The 12,884-nt window shown below is 45.3% G+C and overlaps 1 protein-coding gene across 2 annotated transcripts; it reads left to right on the top strand.

Moving 5' to 3' along the window:
• The first annotated feature begins 3,524 nt into the window (after positions 1-3,524).
• On the top strand, positions 3,525-11,952 carry ADAP2 (ArfGAP with dual PH domains 2). 2 transcript variants are annotated; one of them, XM_074160002.1, is made up of 10 exons: positions 3,525-3,615; positions 5,264-5,394; positions 6,082-6,173; positions 6,308-6,393; positions 6,711-6,820; positions 7,496-7,642; positions 8,385-8,468; positions 8,859-8,921; positions 10,242-10,319; positions 10,946-11,952. In XM_074160002.1, the coding sequence occupies exons 1-10, from the start codon at positions 3,525-3,527 to the stop codon at positions 11,168-11,170; spliced, it is 1,107 nt and encodes a 368-aa protein (XP_074016103.1). In that variant the 3' UTR covers positions 11,171-11,952. The 2 variants fall into 2 exon arrangements, with proteins under 2 accessions (XP_074016103.1, XP_074016104.1); XM_074160003.1 differs by lacking the exon at positions 3,525-3,615 and adding an exon at positions 5,078-5,099.
• The last annotated feature ends 932 nt before the right edge of the window (positions 11,953-12,884 follow it).

The following is a 12,884-nucleotide window of genomic DNA, read 5'->3' as shown; positions in this document are numbered from 1 at the left end:
TCAGAGATTAGGCAAGATTCTGTAAATAACAATTATTCCAGTGTTGTTTTGGTTTTAGTAATATTTAACTACTTCTAGTCTTGTATATTGTGTTCTATTTTTATACTTCATTTTGTATTTGACAAGACTTCAGCCTGATTATTTGTGATTGAATCTGTTTTTATACGACAATAAATTTGTGAGACTTTGCTACAATTCTGAATATTTCTGTTGTATGAAAAGTAAGACTCCTAAAACTTAATGTTTTCAGTCCATAAAGATTATGTTTAAGGGTGTTTTAACTGGAAATATTTCAACCATGTACTTTTCCATCTTTATATTGCAGTTGGACTGTTAGTGTTCCTCACAGGGAGTCAGATTGGTGCCATGCAGTGGTATTCCACTTACCTCAATGTTTCTGTAATAATAAGGAAGGGCATTTTTTAGTACGTTCTGTTCTCATTTTGTATTTTTCATGTCTTAAAGATGTTCAAGAATGAGAAATATTTATGAAAACAGTAAATTATTTTAAGCTTTTGCATTGTAGATAATAATTTTTACAGTTTACTCTTTCACTAGCCCAGAATTATCAAATAAGAATGAAATAAAGTCGTGGCTGTTAAAATCTTAATGGGTTGCATTGTTGTGTCAATGGTCTAAGCAACTCCTGTACATTTTTGTAAAAATAAATAAATTTTTTTAAATTAATTTTTAAACAACAAAGTAAAAAGATATCTGTTTACTGCTTTATAAAGGCAATCTCAATGTAACTAGATTGCAGTGAGACCTACATAAATTGGAAACAGGCCCTATAAAGTATCATTTTAGGAAATTTAAAAGACATAAAGTAGAAATCAATGGGAGACAACTTACGTCCTTTTGAAGTCAACTCTCTGGTTCTAATAATTGCCTTAAGAATTTTTTTTACAGAATCTCCAGGCTATGGTGTCCAAACAGTAATGTGGAATTCAAGTATTTCACTTCTTGGTAAGATAACTTGTGTGCAATTACCACATAAATATAGTTTGAATACAAGATAATCTACTTGTGATGATTTATTTGGACTCTGGTAAGCTTGCAATTTTGTCATTTTATGTACCAAGTAGGAGCATCTTTTGTATGCCTGAAGAAAGCGTGTTTCTACGAGGGATGAGCTGGTCTTGAGGAAAAGAGATCTGAGGCTGGTTTTGATTAACTCAGCTTAAAAGGAAGTGCTGCACAAGATCCATTCCAGTTCTGCGGAAGTCTCCCACCTTTGATTGAAAAGGTTTTCCTGCAAGAGTTTAGGCCCTGCTTAGTAGAAAACCCCTTTTTTTCCAAAACATATACATCAGCTTCAGGAAGCTTGAGAATTGCTGATATACCCAGAAAGGAAAAAGATTAAAACCCGTGCCTGTGATCTACCTGAACAAAGAATTCAGTGAAACCAGAAGTAAAAAAAGCCCTGGAGTTTCACAATGACTCTACGCCCTATTTAAGCAGTAGTTATCGCTAGGTGTCCAATAATTTAAATACAAAAAAACAACAAATGTTATTCTTGTTGAAATCTCAGTCAAGTTTCAATTTTTTTTTTTTTTTTTACTGTCATTCCAGTATTACTTTCTAGAATGCAAATGAAGTTGACACTGTTCTACGATCCCATGAGTAATACAGAAAAAAAGCAGTTAAGTCTTGGGCGTGTTTTGCAAGTATGCAGGGTGTTAATACTAATGCCGAGTAGAAGTAGGAGGGTGGAAGGATCTTTTTACAAGCAGATCTGTCTCACATCTTGCCCTGTTTCAGGGCTTTTTGAAAGACTATCTTGAGGGCTGGGAAGGATGTATCCCTTGCAAGTCACAGGGAGATGCTGAAGCTCAGCCATCTGAGTATGGAAAATGTAAGAAAAATCATGGGGCTACACACCAATGCTGGGGTGGGGTTTACTGGGCTTATGGGTTGTCTTGAATATAAACAACCATTTTGCAAATGGTCATACAGATTCTCTTTTATATTTTACAGGATCTGTAGGGACACCACAAAAATTAAGCTAGCAAAAGAGCTTCAGTGTGTGGCTTGTAAGAAAATTATCTCTGGGGAAAATTAAATCCATGTTTACATTCTAGTATGCAACAGTTCTTAAAGGGTAAGTTCTGAAAAGGGATTTTTCTGTAGGTAGCTGCACAACTCATCTTTTCAGATGTTCTGCTGCTGTTTATTTCATGACTTCACAATATTTAAAAATAAATAAAAGGTATAATGCTATTTAGTGCCTAAAAAGATGGAAAAAACGTGTTAGTACTTTCAGCTGATACCACATCTCTAATGCAGTATTTTGTCATCTGCAAAATAAGTAACTACACTGTTTTTACAAGATTATACATAAACTTTAAGTAAAGAAGAATCGTGTGTTATAGTGCACTATAGTAATGCAAGTTAACTATGCAAATTAAGTTTAGCCTGAAACTACTAAAATGAAAAATATTTGAATACCTCTTAATCTTTTTCTGATTTAATTAACCTTCTTGAAAACCTTTGCCTGGACTAAATTTTTTCTCCTTTGTCTTTTTTTTTTCCTTAGATAAACAGTATTAAGTCACAGACTTTTTGACCTTGGCTTTATATTTACAGAGGGATGTCTTCATTAGGCTTTGCACATCCTGAAATGCTCCTCTGTTTTCCCTGGGTTGAGTGATGCTGGCAGGATTTTTCGTTGCAGCTCTGTGGGTAGGACGGGACTCGCCTGACCTCTGGGGAACCTGTGCCGTGAGCCATCTCTGGTGAACAGAGGCTGTTCTGTTACACAGCAGGCTTTTTAAAGTTATTTTTTTAGAGACAAACCTGAGGTGGAGACAAACGTGTGGGTGTGCGGGTGAGCCCTCCTCCTGGAAGCAAGACCTTTAGTAATGAATGTCATAGAATTATCGAATGATAGAATGGTTTGGGTTGGAAGGGACCTTAAAGACCATCTAGTTCCATGGGCAGGGACACCTCCCACCAGACCAGGTTGCTCAACCTGGCCTTGAACCCCTCCAGGGATGGGGCTGCCACAGCTTCTCTGGACAACCTGGGCCAGGGTTTCACCACCCTCAGTGTAAAGAATTTCTTCCTAATATCTGATCTAAATCTCCCCTCCTTCAGTTTAAAACCGTTACCCCTCGCGCTGTCGCTCCACCTCCTGGTCACCCTCCACCTTCTCCACAGCAGGAGCTCGTATCCCCTCAGGGGAGGCCTCTCCTACCTCCACTCGCCGCTCAAGACAGAGGTTCACCTCCTTGTAACGGGCTGGGCCGCCGCGCTGCCCGGCCCTCCCCGACTCTCCTCACGCCGCACCGGGGCCCGGGGCGGGTTCTCTCTCCCCGGGCAGGCACCGCCCGCCGCGGGCTTTGGCGCCGGGCCGCCCCGCTGGGGGAGCCGCCGCCAGGAGGCAGCTGAGGGGCGGCGAGGCAGCGCCCGCCCCGGGGGCGCGGGAGGGGACGGGGCGCCCCGCCGCGCCGGGGCCGCGCTCCAGTTCCTCATTTCCCTCCCAGAGCCGAGCCTCCTGCAGAGCTCCGCGCCCGGCACCGGTGATGGACCGCGACCGCAACAAGTCGCTGCTGCTAGAGCTGCAGAGGGCCTCCGGAACCGGCAACGACCGCTGCGCCGACTGCGGGGCGCCAGGTAAGGGGGTTCCGACCGGCAGCTCCCCCGGCCCCTCTCCCCTCGCCTCCCCGGGCCCGCCCGGCGCCTTTCTGACAGGAAAGTCGGGGTGAGCGAGGGACCGGCCGTGTTCCTCGGGCCGTGCTGCCGTCTGTCCATCCCCGGTGAGTCTCCCAGCGCGCCGGGCTCTTCACTCGGTTCCTGAAAGCTGGGTCCGTTGTCGCCTTTCCCTTCACGTATCGCAGAGGCGGGAGCAGGTGATTTCCCCGCCGTCCCGCTCTCGGAGGCGGCCGTTGAGGGGCTGCCGGGCGCCGGGCTGTCCGGACGGGGCTCCCCTCAGCCAGGCAGGGCCGGGGGAGGCGGTGGAGCCCCGCGGGGCGAGGGGAGGCCGGCGTGGGAGAGGAAGCGGCCTCAGCGCCACAGCAGCTTCCCCAGAGTTATTTGTAGACGGTGCATAAGGCCTGAGGACAGAGCGTGTGGGGTGGCTTTATAGCTCTGTGGGGGATGTGATGAGGGCCACAAAGATGCTCAGAGGGCTGGAGCACCTCTGCTCTGAGGACAGGCTGGAGGTTGGGGTTGTTCAGCTCGGAGAAGAGAAGGTTTCAGGGAGACCTTATAGCAGCCTTCTGGTATCTGAAGGGGCCTACAAGAAAGCTGGAGAGGGACTTTTTACAAGGGCACGTAGTGATAGGATGAGGGGTAATGGCTTCAAACTGAAAGAGGGGAGATTTAGATCAGAAATTAGGAAGAAATTCATTACTGTGAGGGTGGTGAGACCCTGGCCCAGGTTGCCCAGAGAAGCTGTGGCTGCCCCATCCCTGGAGGTGTTCAAGGCCAGGCTGGATGGGGCTTTGAGCAGCCTGGTCTGTTCGGAGGTGTCCCTGCCCGTGGCAGGGCGTTGGAACTGGATGATCTTTAAGGTCCCTTCCAACCTAAACCATTCTATGATAATGTCTCTGCACTGGGGTTGGCTCAGAGAAAGGCACCAAAGAGCCTGCTGGAAAGCCTGCACCAGGCTGGCACCCTGCACTTGTTTGAGGTGGGAGTCAGGCTCACCAAACCGAGCAGTCAATCGGTAGCCTACAGCAGCTGGAAGAAGACGACAAGTAGTTTCTGTTTGCTGTGATAAGGGAGAAGCGCAGGGTGACATGGTGAAAGTGGTGCTCTAAGGAAACAGTCGTGCCAGAGCACTCCAAATGCCTCTAAGCATTGATCTCTCAAGCCGCTTCAAGGGACGCAGCAGCAGGTGAGAGCAGGAGCTTTTGTGGGCAGTGGACTTGAGTCCTTGCTCTTGAGTGGTTATATTCCCTTGTACTCTTAGTAGTGCTCACTGCAACTTCCTTCCACTGTGAATTCAGCAACAGCAGTTTTCCATGCAGAACTAATAATTAGCTGAGCTTTTACATTGCCACATGGCTGCCTGCACAATCACATTAATTTTTAAACAAGTAGTTGGTGAAAGAGCCTACAAAGGCAGGGGCCACATTCTTCGTTGGGGAAAGCAGGTGCTGTTCCTCTGAATACAGTGAAGCAACAGCCATAAACAATGGGGAGGGATTTGATGTATTATGTGTGAAGCCTGGGCTGTACATCAGATATGCTTTTTTCGCCCTTGCCAGTGACTGTGCTTTTTCCCATGTATCACTTCATTCTTTGTGTTTGTATCTAGATCCAGAGTGGGCTTCTTACAGACTTGGAATATTCATTTGTTTAAATTGCTCTGGAATCCACCGCAATCTTCCTCAAATCAGCAGGGTCAAATCGCTTCGGCTTGACTTCTGGGAGACCGATCTTATAGAGGTACAGAGGAGACAGCAGCAATTCGCTTACTTTTCTCCACGTTTCATCATAACCTCCTCTGCCTCATAATTCTTATGTGGTCCACTATGGACAGAGGAACAAAGCCACAGAGAACCAAGTTAATCCATGGGTAACTTTAGGGGTTTTTTTGTGACATACTTAATCAAATTACACTGATAAGTGACCATGTTTCTAACAGCCCTTAGTGTGTTTTTTTTATAGCACACAGTAAGTCCTTACTGTGGTTTAGAAGCCCGCAGATATTTCCAGATAGCATGTTCTATTCGGTAATCAACATACTCTCCTTAAATATTGGTTCAGCCTCTCATCTTTCAATTGAATTGTGTTAATAATATAATCACAGTTAATGTCTAGGAGGAGATAAAGGTATAGGGAGATCATAAATAATTTTTCTTCTTGTTTTCCTTTGTCCTTTTAGTCAACAACCACAATCTTGTGTTCCTTCCTATCTGGTTCAGAACTGTAAATACTGAAAAAGGCTCAGCCACCTAAGAAGTGCAAGACATAGTGCCAAAGGAAATTTATAAGCATGTAGACACACACTGAGAGTATGTTGAGACTGAGCAAAAAGTGCAGTGCTCCGTTTGATACAAGTTTCATTTATGTTCATGACATGGTATTGATTTTGTAGTTACACACCTAACTGTAGCTTCTTTTGTATTTCAGTTTATGAAGAAGCATGGGAATCTCTGTGCCAAAGCTAAATACGAGGCGAAAGTCCCTCCCTACTATTACATCCCCCAGTCCTGTGACTGCTTGTAAGTTGATGGTGTGTTCACTGCTGCAGACCTTTACAGCTATTGAACTACTGCTTCCCTCTACAGGTCTCTCTGGCTGGATGGTGAAAATAGAGTAGAGGCAGATCAGCTTTATTCATGTTTTCCTCTTTCAGGGTTTTAAAAGAGCAATGGATTAGAGCTAAATATGAGCGTGAGGAATTTGTTGCCACCCGAATCTGCCAAGATCCTTGTTCTGCAGGTAAAAGTTAGGGTTGCCAGGGAAAAGGTCTTAGCCTTAAGGCTAACAGCACAGTGTTCTGTTTGCAACTTTGAAGATGTTTAAGGTTGGCTTGTCATATTTGAACTGTTGGATGTGCAGGCCTTGCTTTAAGTCTAACTTTGAGAAGAAGCTCCTAAGAAAAGGCGCTTAGACAAGTGCAAGGGTGTATTCAGATCTTACACTTCCCTAGTTCTCCACTGAATTTTTCAGATGAGGTAAAAATTCTCAGCTGGAGAAGAGACTTGAAACGCTGCCACATCACCCTTCTCTGACTCTTGCCTTGGTCCACTCTGCAGGTACCCATGAAGGATTCCTCTGGAAGCGTGGGCGGGAAAACAGACAATTCCAGAAGAGGCGATTTCTCCTGTCAGCAAGGGAAGGGGTGATGAAGTACTACACCAAAGAAGTGAGTTCCTCAGCCAGAGTTGACCGTAGGTAGCTGGTCAACGCCCACCCTCAAACTCGGCTCTTCACCGGCAAAATCCAGCATCAGTAGCCTTGTCTCTAGTTTTGCAGCCAGACCAGCCTGTGTTGGAGTAGCTCAGATGTTTCCCCATTAACATATGTGATATCTTAGGCAATTGCTCTTTTGGATTTAGCCCTTTTCCGCATCCGTTATCTTCACCCTGCAGCCTCTTCTTGCTTAGTGAACAAAGGAAATGGATACTGGCAGTTGAATAGGAAGATGAAGAAAAGATCTGTTAGCAGCTGTTACCTCTTATATTACCAAAATATTCTCTCGTCAGCTGCTGCGGCTTCATTGTCAACATGTCTCCCTTCTGGGGGAGAATATAGCTAATTGTTGTCCAATTATAAGGCTGGAGATAGAACCCAGCCCTTTCAAGTCAGACACATCCCTCTCAAAGAGTGACCCAGCATTTGTCAAGCAAAGGGAGTCACACTTTGTAAGTGATTTTATGTAGCATGTAATTAAGGCTTTATATTCCAGATATATGCAATATTCAGATATTTTAGGATGCCTGCTTTCTATTCAGTAGGAATCTAGTTCTCATACGGCTAATCTGTCCTCCATTGCCTTCCCTGAGAGCACTTTAATACAGTGATGCTTTTCATTTCACAGTCCAGAGGTCCAAAAGCCATTATCAGCATTGAGGATCTGAATGCAATGTTCCAGACAGAGAAAATCCAACATGCTCATGGCCTGCAGATCACATACAACACAGATGGTCAAACAAGGAACCTTTTTGTCTATCATGAAAGTGGAAAGGTGAATACCATGGAGATTTTGGAATAAGCAGGGTCTTTAGATGTTGGATCTATATTTTGGAAGAGAAACACTGTTTCTGCAGGATCTGGTTTTATTTGAGGTCACTATGACTTGTGGAATATAGAAAGTTGCAGAATTTGACACTAATTAAACTATGACATCTTGCTCCTGTTCTATTGGGGTATGTATTCAACTTCACACCCTGAATAGTTTTAAGCCCTCAGTGGGGCACGTATGTAAATCTCTGTAAGGTAACTGTCTAATGATTTTATACAATTCTGTGGTTATATTCTTTGAAGCCTTCTTGGCATGCATAGAAAATATTGTTGTTCTGATTGTTCTGCATTATTTCCAAGCAAACAATGATAATTTGAAGAAGTATGTCTACAGGTTTTGTTCAATTTCTATTTCTTCCCTTGCCTTAGTTGTCAAGTCTTTCCAGGTAGAAAGGTTTTTAAACAATCCATAACTGAATCAACTGAAAAAGCCTGTGTACACAGACTTTGGGTACTGTCCATGCTGAGAATGTCTGGGACCTCCCTGGAGGGGAATTTTTAAATTATTTTGAAGGTTCAATGTTTTTCGGATATCTGGGCAAGTCACTGACTCTCTTTGCCCCTTGGGGAGAATGTACATCTTTGCAAAGAGGTCACAAGGAAAGACAAAGGCGTTTTGGAGAAGCAGCACTCTTACTCCCTCTTGTTATTCCTGTCCTTATGTTTGTATTTGCTGTTTTTCCTAGGAGATTGTTGACTGGTTCAATGCCATTCGAGCAGCACGTTACCATTATCTCAGAACATCCTTCCCAGCTGTCCCTGAGCCTGAGGTGAGAACTGAAGAGGGCTTGAAGCAACCTGTGCAAATATAGCATGGGAAAACATTTTCTCACTTCTTCGGCCAGAGCCGTGTGCTCAAACAGCAGCATATGGGTCTTGGGAATGGACAGAAGAGGTAGAAGGAAAGGCCATACTGGATAACATGCAAAAAGGTTGTCAATGTTTAAGGCCAAAAGTTTTCCATATGGTCCTTTTAAACTGTAATCTTTCAAAAATCGTATGTTCCTTCTTATTTCAGACTTCCCTTTACTGAGCAGCCAAAAAAAACCCCAGGCCTCAAAAGCCAAAATTGGTGGTGATTAGCTTTGACAGAAGCAGAACAGGAAAGCAAGCTTGAATGAGACAGACTTTGGTTTTTATGTGTGTTTGTGTTCTCCTAGCTCATACCCAGGATTACAAGAAATTACGTCAAAGAAGGATATATGGAGAAAACCGGACCAAAAGTAAGTGCGTACTTGGCAGTACACAAACAGGGCTATTCCTGAATGGAGAATATTTGATAATTCTATTATGTTTACTAGTAAACAATTTATTGAGTGACTATATGGTTCCTGGGTTGGTAGAAGACACTTTATTCAAGCCTGTTGTGTTCTTTGGGTTCACGTTTTATTTTGAGTGGAAAATAAGACCGGGAAGAAGAATCCTCCTTGAAGAGTAGGCAAGAGGGATTAGCTGGCCGTGGACGAGCTAAGCCCTGTTACGCAATGCTAAATGGGTTGCTGTATCTTCTAATTGCAGCTTAGAACTGCAGCTCCTGCTAGAACAGAAAATCACATGCTGACTCTCATACTTCCCTGTTTCTCTTAAAGTCAGTAGCACATAAGTCACGTCTGCTTATAGCAGCAAAGCGTGATTGAGCAAATTCTCTGCCATGAAGCCTATGGTGTGGTTTGGGTTTTGGGAAAGTATTTGGGCTGCTACTCCTTGGAAGAGACGAGGGAGATTTCAGGTTCTGTTGAAGGAGGAGATAAAGATCTGAGGTCTTGTTTGAACATTGCCACTTCTTGCTTTGCTCTCCTCTGAGTGAACCACGAGCCAAAGTCCCATTAAAAAGTTTAAAGGTGAAATGCTGATATTGAATATGCTGGGCTGTGGGCCCAGCTCGATGCTAGTGCCCAGGTACATCTTCATGCAGGTACTTGCCCAGAGAATACTCACAGCTATAAGCATATCTGTGAAAAACACAAGCGTTATATGTTTTTCTCCTGAGGCCTAAATTCCGCTCACACTGAAGCGAGCTCTAGAAAACGACACTTTGGTTCAGCACGGAGGAATGAATAGCTCGGGGAATGGTCAGATGAGCGTAGCTGATGGAATTAGCACTTCTTAGAAAAACCTCTACCATTTGTCCTTACGATTGTATATCCCGCAATGCTAGGGCCAGCCCCCCAAACCAAAATGCTGAAATTCTTTGCACACTCTCCATTATCGCTACTGGCCCGGGGATCATTCTCTGCAGCGCTTTCAATTAATCCATTTGCTACAACGTTCTTAATCCTGGTAATTTGGTCACTGGTAGAACCAAACTTCCCTGCCTTCCCCAAAGGATGGTCCTCGAATCTCAAGCAAATCTCAAGCGTGAACCGAAGTGGAGGGGAGCTGAGGGCCACACACAGCAGTGACTCACCCCTTACCAGTTACGGGGATGAATGAAACTGAATTCAAGCTCTGAGTCATTTAAGCAGTCTGGGGATCTGCCATGAACAGGCCAAATTCCCCTTTGGGACCTTGGTCTTTAAAGAACTTCTGTCATCTCCTTGCAGCAGAAGGAGGCCTTTAAGGTGCGCTGGTTCTGCCTGGATTCTCAAAAAAGGATCCTGCTGTACTTTAAAAATCCACTGGTAAGAGGAACATTCTTCACTATTCCACAAGCCCCTTCGTGACGTTGGGTGGGGAGGAAGGGTCTGTTCTCATCCAGCTCTTCCAGTGGCTGCACAAGACTGGAGCAGGCTCAGTCTCAAGAGCTCATCTCCCTTGTCAATGGATCTCCTTGAAGCTGAGCTGGTTGGGAACTCTGGCCCTTACAGTGACTGTTAAGAAGATCTAAGTCTTTTTAAAGTAACTGTTCCTGCCGGTAGTGTTCATAGCCCACAGCCTGTAGTGTTTATAGTCTCTCCCAGCCTGGTTGCCATTGTGCCTGTGACCTTGGGCAAGATGAGCAATATGCCAATAACAGAGGCTTGGCAGCCCCAAGATCCTGCTTCCTAGAACTGCTCTAGTCACAGGAATATCCTTCCTCGCTCCTTATGAACACCCACCAACCTGCTCGGTAAGGGTGTGTCCCTTCCTCCTCCTTCTGGGAACGCCCATGAGTGTAGAAAAACCCCAGTGTTTCCTGCTGCCTGTCACCAAATCGGTGTCCCCTTCAGGCATCCCTGGTTCCCACTCCATGTCAAAAGGTAGAGTAGTGTCTGCTGGAGCTGTGAGTCCACTGGCTAAGGGCTGTCTTCTGCTTCCTTCTTTCTAGGACGCATTTGCACAGGGCCAGGTTTTTATTGGAAGGATGGATGAGGGATATGAAGTACGAGCTGGCTTGCCCCAGGGAGTCCGGGTGAAGAAGAGGAAACCAGCGATCACTGTGGTCACGCCAGTGAGAGAGTTTGTGTTTATATGTGAGAACGACCAGGATCAGCGGGAGTGGATCAACGCCTTAAGCAGAGTCATTGCCCAACCTTTAACCAGTTCAGGCTAGCGTTGAGTTGTGGTGAACTGCACTTGTTGGGCTCTGTCCAGTACTGCTCTCTGGCCTCTTTCTGTTGGCAAGGATGGTGCTCGAGACCCTGCAGTGACTCTGGTCCAAAGGGCTTCTTCCTTTGACAGCCACAGGCACAGGAAGGGGGGCAACAGAGAAATGAGTAAGAGGGAGTGCAGATATTCACAAATTACCTGTGCTCCTGCAGAACTTTGCTTGAAGTGCCTTCTTTCTTCTGCCCTTCTCTGCTTTTAAGCAGAGGAGCCCTTCCCAGCCCAATGTAGGGATGAATCATCCAGTGTTGTCTTATGGGGAAAAAAATGAAGTCAGTGGAGAAAGTCTGACCCCAGAAGGGTTCGTATACATTTCCTTGAGGACTCCTGCGGGTGCTGTTAGAGCAGATCCTCCTTTTCTTGCCTTGGTCTGATGTCAGGACTCCTGTATATCCTGAAGGATGTACCTGACAACCCAGCCGGCATGTGTCCTGCCAGTGACTGGGGTCATCTGTTACATGAGTACATAGGGACAGTGACCGACAGGCAAAGGTATCATCACCTAGTGGGAAGATACAGGGTGTCCTGTTGGAGAGATCTAAGATACGAACTCATGCTGGAGTCACTGGATGTCCTTCTCAGGGAGGAGCAGAGTCAGGTGACTGCACTCCACCTGGCTGTAGCTCCTGTCCAGATGGGGACATGGTGGTTTTCAACAGAGTGGGTTTAATGTCTTTTACAGTGTTATATTTCTGGCACAGTAAAAAATAAAAGTCTAGTTTGAATTGTGGAGGATACTGTAAGGGAATCGCTGTAGTTACAAACACTCCTAGCTCCTTGCTTTCAGCAGTCTCTGCTGTTTGACTTTTGAGTGGCAAATCCAACATGCGAAGACCAAATTTTTCCAAAGCAACCGCACATGGTGCCCCAGCAAACACATCATGAGTACAGGATAAAGAAATGCTCTAACTAAAGATCTGTCTCACCTCCTAAAAAACAGCTGAAGCTTAATGAGCTTGATTAGACTGAGCGTTGAAAGACAGAAATTAGTTTTAAAAGTGTTCTCTTCGGTGACTTGCTTGAAGACACTCAATGAATGAGGACCAGCGCTGGTAGCGGAGGGTGGTGCCTCCTGATCAGGTCCCACTCGCATCCCTTCTGGGCAGGAATTGGTGCAGGTTTGCATTGGCTGATCCAGTGCAATGAGTATTTTCTTGCCTCAAGACCAAGCCTGAGATTTGGTTCTGCCAAGCAGCCAGTCATTCAGATCTTTTATTTTCAGATAGCCTTAGTTTGCAAATCAAGAGGAAGTCCTGCAGACTAAGTTTCTGCTGAGGCTTCCACCTTTTGCTGGCAGTTGCCAGTCAGTCTGAGAGAGCCGGAATAGTTCTCCTCTTCTGCAGAAAGGAGGAAGTGCCAATACTTGCAGGGATTAACGAGATTAACTCTTCCCCCCCCAATAGTGCAGAAGAACTGTGTTGGATCATCATTCTGCCTGTTTGGGCCAGCTCATCACCATCCAACTCTGAGCAACCTGCAGCGGTGCTGTTGCTGATGTGCTCCCATGGACTTCCCCATCCTCCCACTCTCCCCACGCAACCTGGTTCATTCTACCTCACGCGTGGGTTCAGCAAATCTTTGTAACAACCTCATCCTGCAGCCCTTGAAATCGATAGCCAAGCACCTTCGGATCTGTATGAAGAACAACGTCAGGCTTTGTG

Source organism: Numenius arquata, chromosome 17, assembly GCF_964106895.1.
Source record: "Numenius arquata chromosome 17, bNumArq3.hap1.1, whole genome shotgun sequence".
Lineage (NCBI taxonomy): Eukaryota > Metazoa > Chordata > Aves > Charadriiformes > Scolopacidae > Numenius > Numenius arquata.
The sequence above is the reverse complement of the archived record's forward strand: the minus strand, read 5'-3'. Positions and strand labels throughout refer to the sequence as shown.

What these genes read in the sequence shown, in the direction of transcription:
- ADAP2 (XM_074160002.1), top strand. Translation starts at nt 3,525, where the DNA reads ATGGACCGCGACCGCAACAAGTCGCTGCTGCTAGAGCTGCAGAGGGCC. An exon ending in CGCCGACTGCGGGGCGCCAG is followed by an intron (nt 3,616 to 5,263) that starts GTAAGGGGGTTC and finishes GTTTGTATCTAG; the next exon opens with ATCCAGAGTGGGCTTCTTAC. An exon ending in TGAAGTACTACACCAAAGAA is followed by an intron (nt 6,821 to 7,495) that starts GTGAGTTCCTCA and finishes TTCATTTCACAG; the next exon opens with TCCAGAGGTCCAAAAGCCAT.